Source organism: Populus trichocarpa, chromosome 9 (assembly GCF_000002775.5).
Source record: "Populus trichocarpa isolate Nisqually-1 chromosome 9, P.trichocarpa_v4.1, whole genome shotgun sequence".
Taxonomy (NCBI): domain Eukaryota; kingdom Viridiplantae; phylum Streptophyta; class Magnoliopsida; order Malpighiales; family Salicaceae; genus Populus; species Populus trichocarpa.
This window is the reverse complement of record NC_037293.2, coordinates 6,013,848-6,029,309: the sequence shown is the minus strand read 5'-3', so window position 1 is coordinate 6,029,309 and position 15,462 is coordinate 6,013,848. Positions and strand designations below refer to the sequence as shown.

Below are 15,462 nucleotides of genomic sequence, written 5' to 3'. Positions count from 1 at the left end.
TGGTCAAGAGAATGATCATTCTCTCTTAAACACGGCCAAGAAAATGACCCTTTTTCCCTTGGACATAACCTCTATTGGTTTATAAATACCTTATGAATCATTCACGCTCCAGGTTCACAATCTATTCATTCTCAATATTTTTAGCATATATATTTTCAGAGTCTATTTCTCTAAAATTTTATTGCACTTTCTCGCTATAAAAAAATACTTAAGCGCATTTAAGAGTCCTCAAATTTACAAAAAAAAAAAATTGCAGGTACCAATCATCTATCACCTTGATCTACTAGGTAATTTGACTAGAAAGAATGGATTAAATTGCTAGAACCAAAAGATTAATCAATTATTCAACACATAAGCCTTACTCCTAAGTTATTTGGATTTTTTAGAACATCATAGGTGTCAAAGAACCATCTCAACTCAATAGCTTAAGCTGTTAGGTGAGATTTCAAGATATGATTTATATTATTTTCTAACACATCCCCTCAAGTAAAAGTTCTTTGAACTTAAAACTTATACAAATTCACATTACATTATACTTGATTTTTATAAAATAAATAAAAATAATAAAATTCAAACTCTAAAAACTCTCCTATCAACTTAGAAGATGGTGTCAGCTTGGCTTTGACTTGGGCATTAACAACACTTCCCCAAGAAGCATAGGTTGGGTGCTTTCACTACTGCTTTCTTCAAACTTCTACTTGCCTTTTCACCTGCTGCGGCCATTTTTTTTAAAACCTTATGCTGCTGCACTGTTTCAATCTTCACCTTCAATTCCCAAATCAAAACTTGGCCGACTCCTGCAGTGCCAGGATTGAACTGAGGCTTTGGGGATCCAAGAAGAGAACAAGAATGTGTGCTCGTAACTGGAAACGCTCTAGTTTCAAACCCAAGAATAACAAGCTTAAAATAACCAGGTATTTGAGAGCCTCTCTTTCTCTTACTTTCGTGTAAAAAATGCAGAAATTGTTGTCACTCTTGTGTGCAAGTAAATAAATCCTGAAGAACCTGTTCAATGACATTAAACTTTTGCAAAGCACGGCTAAGCTCTCCCAAAGAAACTTCTTGTAATTTATCAGATGAAAAATCGCGATATAGTTGAGAAGTAAGTGATTCGTTTAATTCATAAAGCACCTTTCTTTTGGTTCCCTAATTACTTTCCCTCTTGGATTTTATTGTTCTTCTCGTGTCTCCCAAACTTCGCATTTCCCTCTTGTTTAGCTTTCCTACATGGACAATGGAGGGGTCCATGTACAACAGCAACCTTTATATTGTTTATGCAGGTGTTGAATCTACATGGTTGCTTTTATTACATGAGAGGCCGTTAGTCTAATGTGTACACCACACACTGTCCAGAATCACAGTCGCGATAATTGCAGCAGGTTGTAGCATTCCTCACATCTATGGCGATTTGAGATTGTCAACGAACTCTGAACGATAAATAGAATTCATTCTCAGGAAGATGTTTTTGTTTCTTTTTGTGAAATATACTCTGAAGATGTTTTTAATTACATTATATGCATCATAGGTCAGGAATTTCTATTCTGACTTGTGCAGGTTTGAAAGGATGTACAAAGAAGCAGATGACAAGAAAATACAAACAGAATAGCTTAGTAGATCTACACCAGTGGCTATCGTCACCATCTTGCTCCTCTCAAACATCTTTACTAAAAGAATCATGACAATAACATGTCCCACTTTTGTCTTCAGTTCATCGAGTGAGCTGATTTTCATCCATTTTGGCCTTTCCTATAAACCAAGAAAAAGCATGCAATTTTTTTTATATAACTTCAAAAATTAGAAGAGCAAAGAAAAAGATTAATGAATTGTGGAGCTCGATGGATTCTCCTGCAGAAATGATACACCCAGGTGCTAATATATCAGCAAGAGAATAAGAGAATGTTTTTGCAAGTTTATATGTCAACCTTCAAGGCAAACATTCCAAACAAGGATGAGCCTTTCAGGGCACGATCATCACTAGCAGGAGCATCAGGAGGAATATTGCAGATGAATAATCCATACAAGCCCATGCCAAATATAAGCATCACAGTCCCAGCAAGATAAACATCTACACAGAACGCATTACATTAGGATACAAGTTTAACTACAACAGAAATTCCAAGGCAAATGAATTATTTGGAGATGCCAAACAAGTGCTCAAGTACGAAACAGCATAATATCATGTGTGATGACATGTACATTAAGAAAGCATGCACAGCGATAGCGGCGTTTGAGCTCTTGATTATGAATTATGAAATTCCAATTGAATGAACAAGAAGAAAAATAAGGAAGTTCAAACACCCAAGACATTGAAATGGGGGTAACGTTGACTGCAGGGCCACAGCATACAAATCCGCAGAGTGTTTTGTACTATCTTACCATTGCAGTTGTTATTGCTCTTAGTGTTATATGTAATTGAGTTCAGCAGACATAATTTCTGAACTCCTGTGATAACTAATAATTAAGTTAAAACAGTGGAAACGGGAAGTTGGATGTAACATTGTAAAATGAAAACTACGGCGATACGGTGACATTCTGCTGAATGAGACAGAATTGAGATGCATAGAAGTAGTGAAGTTCACTTCTGCTTCTCATAACTGTCATCGAAATGTTATAGACTAAAAATTCCTTTATTCACAGTTTCATCGCAAGTAGCACAATGACTTTTTCGTGGTGGATAAAAATATAGGTCTCGTGTGAGGAGTGACATTAAGGGATAATTCATGTAAAAGTTTCCAAAAAATCAGAACATCTCACCAATAGCTTCAACTAATCGTAGAACCATCTTTCCTGTATGAATTCCTTTGACACAGCTTGTCCAATAAATTCTGTAAGCATCAATAATGTAAACACAGCCCTGAAAAGATTATAAGTAGTGAGTATTTGGGTGTAGTTTTAGGCTATCGTGAAGAACTATACTTCGCTCATAATCCATTATAAAACACTCTAAACTCCTCTGATTAAGATAGCAAACCTCCACTACACATTCTTCCAAATAATACAACTCTTATGCTTTAAGATTTCACAACATTTCAATGGATGAAGGGTAATAGAAATTACATTTAGAAAGCACAAGAGGGAACCAGCAAGTGAGCCTACTACAGCCAGAAGCGCCAAGAAGCGAAAGTCAAAAATTGCCTGTTTAATAATAATGAACATGAAAAGAAGAGCACTGTTAGACTTGATTATGTCTAAAGAAAGAGGAAAAAAAATCTTGAGATATTGAAGAAATGAGGAGCTAATGAAGACCATCAAGACCAGAATTACAATTCCAAGTGCTTTGAGCAGAATTAGAATGTTAAATTTGCCTATAATTACATAGCATACAAGCAGAAATCCCTTCATTACTTATTTCTTTTGAATCAATTTGGCCCAACAACTGCATAAATCACAGAAAAAGGCATTCAAGTAATATCTTTAAAAAAATTGAACTTTCCATGTCTAAGAACAAATGAAAAAAGATAAATTATACAGCGAAAGAATACAAATTCCAGCAAGACAAGCAAAAAAAAAGATTGGATTTTGTTATTTTTACCCTCTCAATGTTTGACTCAGTGGAACGAATGAACTGAACAACTCGGTTGGCAGATGGATTAGCAAGGGCGTAGTTGAAGCCTGAATCAGGAGGAGCTCTAGATGACTCAACCAAAGGCTTTGATGGGTGGTGGTTCTTAGAGGAAACTGGTGGTGGTGATTCAGGGGAAGGAGGTCTTAAAGTAGCCAAGGGACAGAAAAGTCGCCTCTTAAAGTTTAAAGGGCGGGGGATTTGGGTAGTTGATATAGAGAGCAGAGACGTGGAGATGGAAGCAAAAAGAGCCATTTTATTGAAGAAAGCCACAGAGAGAGAGAGAGTTTACTGATCCTCAGCAGTGCAAGTGCTCGTTGGAAGCTTAGATTTTTTTGTAAGGGAGTAGTCAAGTGGGTGTTGGATTTTTTTTTTACAACTGTGAAGTATGTAGATTTGTAATTACATGCAAACAGTGTAGGACACTGGACTGGAGTGGACTATAATGCTCAGCTCAGCACATCCGTTCAGATCACATTGGACTTTTCCAAATTTCTATTACAGAAGACAGGAACGAGTCTACACAGACAGGTTGCCTTTTTTACTTTCAGTTTTTAATTTTAAACCAAAATACGGGGCAACAAAAGAAAGAAGAAAAATTGCGTTTAAACATTTTTGTTCAAGTAGTATAAATTCTCAAGGGAAAGATGACGAATATTGCAGCTCAACGGGCCTTTCTAAAATAAAAAATTATTAATAATAATAATAAGATCATATGTATGTATGTATTTTCTCTACAATACTATGTGCTAGACTGCTAGTTATGACTCATATCAATCTACCCCAAAATATTGTCACCTCACTTGGATTCGTGTTCTTGAAAGGAAACCTTTCCAATTTCTTCTTCTTTCTTTTCCTCTTTCAAATCCTTATTTCCCTGCCCTCTCAGAAAAAGAGGAATCCCTTTTACCTTACAAAGTCCAAATGGGCCCTGGAATTAACCCTGTTGGCTTGATTTTATGTGCTTTTCTAACCATCCCGTCGGTTTTATCCCTCAGCTTACACTTCCATAGGCTGATTGCAATTGTGTGCAGCTATTCCAGGGCCAAAATTTAGTTCAGTTGCTGCTAGCTTTTTCAACATTTTGAAATGGGAAATTGTTTCAGGACAGGAGGTAAGATGATTGGTTATTTGCCAAAAAAAAAAAAAAAGGATGGGCATTGCGTCTGCCGGGAGTCGAACCCGGGTCTATTGCTTGGAAGGCAATTATCCTAACCGTTGGACTACAAACGCTTGTTGCTTGCTGAGGAATAATATTATTAATCTAACGCAACAAACCTCCCTGCCCACAGCATATAGAGGACCGACATGTAGCAAATCACAAGCGGTCCCTGTAATGCGAATCATGAAATGCTGGAGCAGGGGCTGGTAGACGTGCTTGGAAGCTGGCTCTACCGACAAATCTGTCTAGCTTGCGTCTTCAATCAGGCTGCTCTCAAATAATTGAGCTACTGTATAGTTGCTAATGGTTGCAGCACAACAAACTTTTTGACCATCCAAAAAAAGAGTGGAAAGGAGGAAATCCAGCTTAATCTCCCATATATGAGACAGTCGACATGATACACAGTTACATTTCATCTCTAATGGTAAATGATCATATTATTGAAAGAATATGAACAGTCATATGTCTCGTTCCTAGCAGATATTTGCTTAAATATTTATTAAATGGAAAAAAATGCACAAATCTTTCTGCCTTTGCTCTTTCAAATTTATCTTCACAGGTTGTACTTTTGAAAAATGGAGTCTTCTATACAGCGTATGCCTTCAAAGGTTCCACTATTTCTTTATGTCTTAATTTTGATAGTGCAGTGCCAATAATCTGTCGAACCCTCTCCCTGGACAGCTTCACTAGTCTTCCTATTTCCTCACAGGACTGCGGCGTCTGTCCATTTAGCCCGAAGTGTAATCTCAATATATGTGCTTCTCTTTCTGTAAGTACTGTCTGGAATAGTTTCTCCAGCTCTTGCTTCAACAACTCTCTTTTAACCATGTTTTCTGGTATTGTTTCATCCGGCCCTGGTATGATCTCCTGCCACATAAGTCAATTGAATTTGAGATTAGTTTATTGTATACAACAGATTCTTATTGTCTCAAGATCCTGTGACTGCAGATCCCAGACTGAGGTGAGTTTTTAGCAAACCTATCAGGATTCTTGGCATGTTTCCTAGAATAAGGAATCATCTCAAATCAAGCATGCTCTAAATGGAATGCATTTGACCTTTTTCAGTAGTAATATCATTTATGGGTTGAGCCATGTTCAAGATTTGTTTGAAGCCAACACTTGCCCTGACTTCACAAAAGGATCGGTCTCGTAAATTCAAGAGCCTCATAAAATCTGTCATGTCCCTTTTCATTTTTGCAGGTAGCCTTCAAATGGGGAGGTGTTCCCTCCGATTTCAGTACAAAATCCAACTGCTTATCTGCCTATTAATTCAAGAAAACTCGTAAAAGTTGTGATTTGGACAGACTCGTGAATTTTGGCCTTGGAGCTAAAACAACCCATGATTCTGACTTGCATCAGAAGATTAATGACCACACTTCAACTAACATGATCACCCTTGATCAATCGACCACTAAAGAGAACTTCAATTTACAAATTTAAGAAGCCAGTGTCAAGTTTTCATTGATATTGAAATTTAAAAACCAAAGAGTATTCATACCTGGAGTGTCAAGCTATTTTGACCCAATACAGCTTGATCCAATGAAATTGGGGATCTACCCCTCTCAAAACCAAGCCTCACCGTGGAAACTTTCATGTTGAGCACTTTGGCAATCTCATCATAGGATGGTGACCGCCTTAATTTGTTACTCAAATCATTGTTAGCTCCTGCAATTTTTGCCACCAGCATCCACCATCTTCTCTACACATATCAAGCTAATCATACATACTAATTACCAGCTTATCTCCTGAAAATCATTCTACTCTACAGTAAACCAATAGGAAACAAATTGATATTTTTGAAAGATGAAAGTTCATCATAGGATCTCAAACTAATTAGAACACTCTGAGCAAGATGCCATATCAATCTGCATGAACAATGAACATGTATGTCACAGCCAATCTTCTAACCTACTGGACAAATACTCGTAAGCCTGTAAGAAAGGATGAGCAAGGGGAAAAGGTGTCACATTATAATACACCTGAAGTTGCAAGGACAATGGATCATCATGCTTGTAAGATCTTAAACCATGAAGACTTGAAGCACCAATTTACATTACTAATTAGAAAAACAGAAAGAAAAAAAGGATGTCCTATTAGAGTGCAATTCAGGCAGGAAGTGAGACTAGATATTCTAGATCCAACTCTTCTCTAAAATCATAGCAAAAATGAAACAGTTGCTTTTAAATGGCAGTATTACACTGTGAAATCAGATTTATGAGACTGGAAAGAAATTCCACCCTCTTCTTCATTCATCTATTTTTATATCCATATATTTATGCGGGCATATTAACCTTGCAAGTGGCAGGTTCATGCCACTTCAAGAGTACAATATCCTAATCTGTCTCTAGAGACTCTCAAAGAAAACTTCTCGATGGTTAGAATTTAGATCATCTCCAACTGAATGGAGTGCTTGGAGATTTCCTTGAATACAAATGAGGAATCACTGGTGAAGGAGCAAGAAATTTACTAATGTTGGTCCTCACCGGTAATCTAACCATTCTAGTGTTGTTTGATATCGCTGTAAGGATGGCTTCTTTAATCCACCAGTAAACATATGTTGATAGCTTATATCCTCTCTGTGGATCAAATCTCTCTGCCCCTCGAAGAAGGCCAATGCTCCCTTCCTGCAACATAGAAATCTTGTTTATTAGCACACCATTGGAAGGAAATTAAAGTGGACCTACTGGTATTAAGAACCTGAATAAGGTCTTGTAGGCTCAATCCTTTGTCTTGATAACTTGTGGCAATGGAGACAACAAGCCTGCGGTAGCTGCGAATTATCTTTTCTCGTGATTCTCTTCCCTTACACAATACGTTATCTACACTATTCTTTTCCATCCGTAGGGCCTTGGCCAACTGCTTTGAGGTTGGATCAAGCTCTTGAACTTCTCCAATTCTTCTTCTTGCTGCTTCTATTCTTGCTTCATGCTGTTAATTTCAAGAAATTGGATATTTGAGATGATAAATTTGAAATGAGCAAGAAAAGCTGATAACAAACGGAGCACTGAGAATAAAATTTTCAGCATTAGACATCTCTGCTTTAGGTATCTAAAATTTCAATCAAACCGATAAACTATGGAAGGTCCTTGATATTACTTGGAAGAAGAGCCGGCCAAATGAACTATGGTATACACATATTCAGGTAAAGTAGAAGCAGGCAGCCATTAACCAAGAAGATTATGCAGTAGAATTTGGCAGTCAAGACTAGTTTTAAGGTGAATTGATTCGATGAAAGAGCATAAACATATTAAAATAGCCTGATGTTTTTAGTCCATTGCTTCATAGTTTCCATGGTTCATAGTGACAACAGTACACTTGCTAATTTGTTATCAGCAGTCTCACGTGGTCTCCATCATAATTTCAATACCAAATAAACAAACCGGCCATCAGGCTCCGAGGCCCATCGGTAGCATATGGTAGAATCAGATAGACAGGGTTCATAATTTGATGAAATTGGACGAGTACGGAGAGTTCGATGGCATTTCTTTGGCTGCTCAACTACAGCAGAAAATTTCTCTTTGATAATGTGATAATAATCAGATTTTAATTCAATACTTGAATGGATGGTTCAAGTCCCTATAGCAGGTTGAACTTAACCATGAACTGAAGAGAGTAGCCATTCATACTCTGCCAAATTACCTTTTGAATACTTCGCGATTGCTTTTGGCCTTCATTGTTGACATATAATTCTAAGGAATACAGCTAAACAATAAAACCCACTGAAACGAGCATTCAATTGTCCAAATACAAAGAACAAAGAAATCACTTTAAACATACCTTGAGACACATAGAAAACTCTGCTTCCTCTTTTGGGCTCAAGTACCCTCTCTTCACAGACTCAAGAATCACTCTCTTGTATTCATGACCAACATCCCTCTCCCCATCATCTACAACCAAAGACTGAGCAAGCCCTTTTCTTCTTTTCCTCCTCCTCTTCCTCCTCGCTTTTAGACCACCATTATCGCTTTCTCCATCAAACAAAACCTCCCCTCCAGTCCAAGAACTCAATGCCACAGCCTCGGTTGCATTTCCAATGTCGAGTGCTGCTTCATTGGAGATTGAAGATACACCAAGCTTAAAGGAGGGAGGAGAAGAGGTTGGTGGTGGTGATTGATGAGAGAGAGGATGTTTGAGAGATGGGATAGCTGAGAAAATGGTTGTGGATGATGAGCATATGGTGGTGATGATAGCCATGGAAAAAAAGGGGGTGTGTGCGTGTGACAAATCATTTGTTTCTTGATAACTTAAAGTAGGAGTGGAAGATAGAGGGTTCTAAACCAAGAATGTGGGGGCTGACAACTTCTCGTAGATATTTGTTTCTTGATATCTTTCAACCATTGCTTGTCTTCTTATAAAAGACAATATACTTCACTCCTTTTCTTTTCTTTTGAAAATTTGAAGATTTTTCTCATGTTTTCTACGGTAAACTAGTTGCAACGGATCTGTTACAGCTTTCCAAAGTCATTTTGGATTTTTTATTAATATGAAAAGTTTCAAGCTGCATTAAATTAAAATTTTGATACAGTCAGTTGTTTTCGTGATTATTTCCAATGATCAATAATATAATATCACTTAAGTTTACATTGTCACGGATTCTGATTTAATATTTTAATAAAATATATATTTTATTTAGAGATATTTATTATTAAAGAATCCACCATCTCCACTCATATATAACATGCATTAGTATTATTACTTATTAGTTATCAATAATATAGTATATTTGTAAAATTCATACTGGTCCAGCAAGACAATCTTGAACCCTGCCTATTTGAGAACTGAACTAGTTTGAATTGAAAAGATAAAAAAAAAAAATCTAGTTATCTCATTCAAAAACTCGAGTTGAGCTATTAATCTAGTTATTATTTTGGTTAAAACTTGACTGAATTAGTGAGTTTTTTTATAAAAAAAAAATTATTAAAATATTAGTTTTTTATAAAAAAAATTATTAAAATGATATTATTTTAATTTTTTTTTAAAAGAAAATTAACATTGGCTCTCTTGATCTTGTTTTCTTGCATCAGGTTTTACAACTCTAAAATATTTGTAATCACTTTAAAAATATTTATTATTATTTAAAAAATGGTTTATAACCTATTTATTTTTACGTTCTAAAAGTGTTTTTAAAAAAATTTAAATTTTTTTATTTTTTTATTTACTTGTAATTAATATGTTTTTAATGTTTTCAAATCATTTTGATACGCTAATGTTAAAAATAATTTTTAAAAAATAAAAAAATATCATTTTAATAATTTCAACATGAAAAGTTCGTGTATGATTCTCATGAAAGTATATTGATCAGAAACTTCTTCCACTATATTGATCAGAAACTTCTTCCCCAGATTTGTTAATATATTAAATTAAGGAAAGTGGGTTCCTGTGCATTTTAATATCTTTGCATTCTATGTTGTCCGAGATAAAATCAATGTTCAAATGTTACTGTTGATATATTTCGTTCTTGGGATCAATTAAAATTCGACTGAAATGAATATAATCCCTGATCTTCCCTTCTACAGCCGATATGCAGTTGCTAATCGAACATACAAAGAAACAAATTAAACGCTCAAGATTGAAATAAAAAGCGATTGCAAATTAGCATTCTCATCGGTACAGCTACAGCATTCAAGAAATCCTGCCACAGAAAACAGGAAAACAGTGGCATAAATGCTTAATCATTGTGCCTCGATAAGAACTAGCAATTTGAAATGCCTAGCGAGAGCCAAAAGCTGATGATAATTAAATATAAAGATATTGACCATCATTGTCATAAAAGATTTCCCGAGTCTGCAGAGGAAGACCATGCAACGTGTATGTCAATTTCATCCATAAGCAACAATCAAGGTCACCTCTTCATCATACCTCACCTAACATCTTTACTGGACACTGGCAAGCTCGGAAAGAGATACTTGACATCATTTACAGGAGTTAGTTACATTCAAACATTCGACGGAAGCTTGTATTCGAGCATCTCCCTTGTATTTAACCGAATGGAAGGCCCCATTGATGAGCATATATGTGCGCTTTTCCAGTACACTCCCTTCGCACCTGATGGCTTGTTTGCTTCTGCTGATTTCTGCACATTAAGATGGCATGTGATTATTGCTATGAAAACCATCTTGGCATCCGCGTAGCCCAAAAAAATAAGGAAATGCACATATATAAGGTGAAAGGAGGGTCAATTTTGGAACATACTACCGCAGCTAGCAAGTTTACAAGGAGGTCTTCCTCTGAGAAATCAGCTTTCCCGAAAGGTATGTGAACAATCCCAGTTTTATCTGCTCTGTACTCAACTTTCCCCCTTTTGAATTCAGCTATTGCCTGAAATGCATTTGATCAATCCATTTCATTAAGCAAGATAATAATCAGTAGCGGCCACATCATAAGTGCTACTAGGAATCTGTATAATGAAATAGATTCACTCAATGCATTAAGTTCTACTCTTGTCTGGTGGTACATGCTTAACACTCACAATGGTGATAAGAGTGCAACTACTTTTTATATTTTTGCAGTATTTGGCAAGCTTGTATATGTCCAATTACAGGCTAAATGTAGAATGATTGAGTAAACTCCACTGTATCATTTCTGCTTTGTTTCCAACTTGAAGGTTGAGAAAATGATAAATCCAACTCAGAGGGTGGGGTAGGGGGTTGGGGACGAGGCCATTACCTGAGGTATGTCAGTTGTAACAGTACCAGCTTTTGGATTTGGCATGAGTCCTCGTGGTCCTAGAATCTTACCTAAGCTGGCAACCTGATGCAAGGAACAAAGAGATACAAGTAAATCTCAATGAAAGAAAAAAACTATCCAAAATGATAAATTTTCATTCCACATTCTCAAAACAGATGCATAAGACAATACTATTTGTCTGATCAGTCAAAGTGTACAGCACAAAACCATAATCACATCATAAATTGAAACAGTTCCAAGTGGGAGTGCCTTTTACATAACTTAGGAGCAACAACCACGATGCATTTTCTAAGCTTAAATCCCCAAACTAAGTAAAATATCCAATCTAACTGTAAGCCATACAACCAAAAAAGACATGTTTCTTGAATATAGCAGAATCAATTGTTGATAAACAGGTATGATAATAAAATCAAATCCAACTGTAAATTCAAAGCTGTCAATGACAACTGACCGGCATGACTTCCACTTGCTAGCAGGTTGTTAGTGATGCTATAAGTGCATCCAAAAATTTTGTAGAGAGAAAATTGTTGCATCCTTCATTAAACAACACATTGTACCCCAAAACCATACATTAAAAGGCTGCATAATATAACTTAATATCATTTGACGACCCAAGTGACAAACAAATACTTCCCTTTCTATTTTTTTGTCATTGGGGGGGGGGGGGGCAAGAAAACGCTTGCATGTTGTGGATTGTACATCAAATAGTAATATTAAAAGTACTATAGTTAGGAAGGCATCTCAAAACAAAGATTTGAATATAGGAAGAAAATAAAATGGTTAAAGTTTCAAATTTACCGGTCCCTCAAACATATTTACACAGGATTGAGGAATTGTATCTTACAGATATTAGGAATTCAGTGCACATGCATGGATGCCATTAAAATATTAAACAATGAAAAGATAGCAAAGCAACACCTTAGGCATCATATCCGGAGATGCAATTAATTTATCAAACTGCATAAATCCTCCCTTTATTTGTTGTATCAGGTCCTCACCACCAACCAAATCTGCTCCTGCATTTTTTGCTTCATCGAACTTTTCACCTGCAAATCTCTGCCTCACATTATGATGATTTCAAGGGGTGGGGGAGGGGGGTTATGACTGGTACAAAAGATCTAAAAATATTAATTTCACAGTAAAGAACAATATAAAATTGATAATCATCTGGACTTACTCCGGATGAACATACAAGACAGAAAAAAGAGCTAGTTTTTGGTGTGATGTGAAAGAACAAAATTAACTCTTGTTTTCCAGGAGAGAGAGAGAGACATGGCATGTTCAAGGGACAGATGGTATAACAATCAACTAAAAGCAGAACCCTGGAATAATTAACAGTCAGCACAATAGTTGGACATCTGAAACTCCATATTACAATTTCCAGAAATTCAGGATGCTCAAAACTTTCACTGCATAGAAGATATTGTAAAAGCTCAAACTTTCTCTCCTCTCTTCAAAGACCACACCCCCAGCAGTCACCCCTCAAATCTCTTTCTTCCATGGACTCAAGTAACAAAAGTAAAAACATCCTCTTCGACAGGAGTTTGAAAAATCTAAGTTAAATAGACCTGAGAGAAACAATCTTGCCTGCTATGGAAATCTACTGAATAGGCAGGATTCAAGTTTTAATAGCATGTGGCACATTTACTAGTTAAGAACCACCGCAACTTAGAGTAGGAAAGTCTACAATCAATACCAAACAAAACCACCAAATAAGTGAAGAAACATTTATTATCACGCGTCCCTGGGGAAGACTTCTTGCCAGATGAGCGTTTCTTCCTTCTTCAGATCATGAAACCATCAAGTATGAAAGAAAAAATTCTAGAAAAGGGAACAACCTCTCCAAACACCAACTACCGCACAAACCATTCAACAAAATTCCCAGTGAAGCAAAAGCTCCACTGGAACCTCCAGAAAACACCTTTTCCCAACAACTATATGCTCATGTCAATAAACACCTAAACCCAAAGTTTCCCAAATTTTTATACGGAAGATTACACAACAAGAAAAACTTCCCAAAAGATAATTGACTTAATATTTCACATAAAATTGCACTTGACTTCGATATTTCACATAAATTGGCACTATAGCAGCACAACCACATCCATCACCCAATTACCTTGAAAAGAAGAAAGAAAGAAAACAGAACAGGAACCCAGCACAACCATTCAATCATTTTCCTAATCAGACCTAACACCCATGCTTACCTTCAAGTTTGCACCTGGGAGGAATAACTAAAACTCAAATATCAAACATGTTTAGGGACAGCATACTTTCTTCGAACACTGGCATATATTTGAATCCTATAGATACAGCTACCAATTTTCATATAACAACAGTCCAGTAGTGCATCACAATCCACAGGCTTTGTATTTAAACTCTTTAGTCCAGGCATGCATTAAAATTGTTATGGCTCTTTCAACCAATGACCAATAAATAATTGGAACAACTTTCAGCCTATAATGAACTCAAATGGGATAATAAAATAATACAACAAAAATGTTGTTGCAAGGTTGACCCTCATTTATTTCTGTCTGTGTCTATCATCCCTAGAGTTATTGATCCAGATTGTCTTCTGTAAGATACAACCAATCCACAAACTGATTTTTTTTTTTTTTTGTTGCACATAGTGTCTCCTCAATGTTCATGTTTTCCACAAATTAGAAGATAAAGAACTGAAACTGATTAACAATAACAGCTTGCTTTCTAAATACACAAACTCATATTTGGTCAAGTCTGAAAATTGAATAGAGCAATTACCTTGGGTGAGCACTGCAACTTTAACAGTTTGTCCTGTTCCCTTGGGCAAATTTACCTGTGCAAAACGGTTGATTATGCAAACACTTGATTAAGCCATGTGTATAACTTTTTATAATCCATGAAAGTTATAACTCACTGTTGCTCTCAGCTGTTGGTCGTTATATTTGGGATCGATGTTAAGACGAAAATGAGCTTCAACACTTTCAACAAACTTTGTGTTTGCTGTTTTCTTTAGCATAGATATTGCTGTCCCCAGGTCGTACTCCTTTTTTGTTTCCCTCAATTTTTGAATTTCCAAGAATCTCTTAGACCTTGTCTGGCATTTCCAATAAAAGGACAGAAAGCTGAATTCTAGCAACATACTAATCTTGAAAAATGACAAAAAGTGTGCAATTCAAACTCAAACCAAGTGAATAGTCGGACTATGCCAACCTATAATCTATTCAACAATTTGTTAGACTAAAGTTCAGTAGAAGCTAAATCCAGTAAGAACCAGTAGTCTCACTTTCTTCATAGTGAATCACTTCTACTGCTAAAAAAATATTCAAAATAGTAACTAAAACTTAAATCAATAAATCAAAAATCAAAATTCTCAGTCTCTCTTCCAAAGCAATAACTTTTAAGCACATAACCTGCTAAATTCTTAAACCAAAGCGCAAACCCTCCAAACCCACAAATAAAATCACCCTAAAGAGCCAAAACTCATTGACAAAACATGCAAACAAGAACACACATACTCTGTCTCTCTTTAAAGGCAACGCAGCCTTCCCTTTCTTAGGCTTAGTAGGAGTAACTGTAGCAGTTGCCACACCACCTCCTTCTCCCTCTGTCTCTTCCACCTCCTCACCCACCTCCGCCTCTGCAGCCAAAGCAGCAGCCACAACCACTCTGCAAGGTCTAGACTTTGCCTCTGTTTGGCTATAAAAGTTGATCCTATTGCTTGATTTCCTGTCTGAGATCAATGGGCAGACAGAGAAAATTTGGGGCTTAAAAGAAAGAAGAGATGGGGTTAGGTCTTGTGGGTGTACTGTGGAGGTGGCGTACGTTAGCATGAAGGAAGATGTTGTAGAAGTACATGTTGTTGTCGTTGCCATTGTTGATTTTGTTTAAGCTCTCTGTGCCTTCCTCTCTTTAGGGAGTGAAGCTCTGTTCGCTTATCTGCTTAGCTGTCTATCCATAAAAAAATTTAAAAAAAAAAAAAAACGATAAGAGGTTTTTAGGGTATAGTAGACCCTTTTTTTTTTCTTTTTTCTTTTTTCTTTTTTCTTTTTTGAGTAACACGAAATGATTC

The 15,462-nt window shown here is 36.3% G+C and overlaps 3 protein-coding genes and 1 non-coding gene across 4 annotated transcripts; all 4 read right to left on the bottom strand.

Annotated features, from left to right (window-relative positions):
- Positions 1-1,448: 1,448 nt before the first annotated feature.
- Positions 1,449-3,957, bottom strand: LOC7482303 (uncharacterized). Its single transcript, XM_002314020.4, has 5 exons — positions 3,533-3,957; positions 3,058-3,135; positions 2,755-2,854; positions 1,923-2,065; positions 1,449-1,746 (listed from the first exon to the last, which is right to left on the bottom strand). Exons 1-5 carry the CDS (start codon positions 3,815-3,817, stop codon positions 1,537-1,539), a joined length of 816 nt encoding a protein of 271 aa, XP_002314056.2. The 5' UTR covers positions 3,818-3,957; the 3' UTR covers positions 1,449-1,536.
- Positions 3,958-4,723: 766 nt separating this feature from the next.
- Positions 4,724-4,795, bottom strand: TRNAG-UCC (transfer RNA glycine (anticodon UCC)). Its single transcript has one exon. It is a non-coding gene; the product is annotated as a tRNA-Gly (tRNA).
- Positions 4,796-5,076: 281 nt separating this feature from the next.
- On the bottom strand, positions 5,077-9,021 carry LOC18102037 (RNA polymerase sigma factor sigD, chloroplastic). Its single transcript, XM_006379022.3, has 5 exons — positions 8,502-9,021; positions 7,422-7,652; positions 7,208-7,348; positions 6,223-6,423; positions 5,077-5,591 (listed from the first exon to the last, which is right to left on the bottom strand). Exons 1-5 carry the CDS (start codon positions 8,916-8,918, stop codon positions 5,310-5,312), a joined length of 1,272 nt encoding a protein of 423 aa, XP_006379084.2. The 5' UTR covers positions 8,919-9,021; the 3' UTR covers positions 5,077-5,309.
- Positions 9,022-10,293: 1,272 nt separating this feature from the next.
- LOC7482305 (50S ribosomal protein L1, chloroplastic) lies at positions 10,294-15,361 on the bottom strand. Its single transcript, XM_006379016.3, has 7 exons — positions 14,909-15,361; positions 14,308-14,487; positions 14,172-14,226; positions 12,330-12,457; positions 11,391-11,474; positions 10,917-11,042; positions 10,294-10,797 (listed from the first exon to the last, which is right to left on the bottom strand). Exons 1-7 carry the CDS (start codon positions 15,263-15,265, stop codon positions 10,660-10,662), a joined length of 1,068 nt encoding a protein of 355 aa, XP_006379078.1. The 5' UTR covers positions 15,266-15,361; the 3' UTR covers positions 10,294-10,659.
- Between the last annotated feature and the right edge of the window lie 101 nt (positions 15,362-15,462).

Bases quoted from the DNA above. Each gene is read 5' to 3' on its own strand.
- LOC18102037 (XM_006379022.3), bottom strand. From the start codon at position 8,918: ATGGCTATCATCACCACCATATGCTCATCATCCACAACCATTTTCTCA. The intron at 7,349-7,421 runs GTTCTTAATACC...TCTATGTTGCAG, and splicing joins GCCTACAAGACCTTATTCAG to GAAGGGAGCATTGGCCTTCT. The intron at 6,424-7,207 runs GTGAGGACCAAC...TGATATGTGTAG, and splicing joins CTAGAATGGTTAGATTACCG to AGAAGATGGTGGATGCTGGT.
- LOC7482303 (XM_002314020.4), bottom strand. From the start codon at position 3,817: ATGGCTCTTTTTGCTTCCATCTCCACGTCTCTGCTCTCTATATCAACT. The intron at 3,136-3,532 runs GTAAAAATAACA...ATTATTAAACAG, and splicing joins CTGAGTCAAACATTGAGAGG to GCAATTTTTGACTTTCGCTT. The intron at 2,066-2,754 runs GTGAGATGTTCT...CGTTCTGTGTAG, and splicing joins ACGATTAGTTGAAGCTATTG to ATGTTTATCTTGCTGGGACT.
- LOC7482305 (XM_006379016.3), bottom strand. From the start codon at position 15,265: ATGGCAACGACAACAACATGTACTTCTACAACATCTTCCTTCATGCTA. The intron at 14,227-14,307 runs GTGAGTTATAAC...CGTTTTGCACAG, and splicing joins ACCAACAGCTGAGAGCAACA to GTAAATTTGCCCAAGGGAAC. The intron at 11,475-12,329 runs GTGTTGCTTTGC...TCCTTGCATCAG, and splicing joins CTCCGGATATGATGCCTAAG to GTTGCCAGCTTAGGTAAGAT.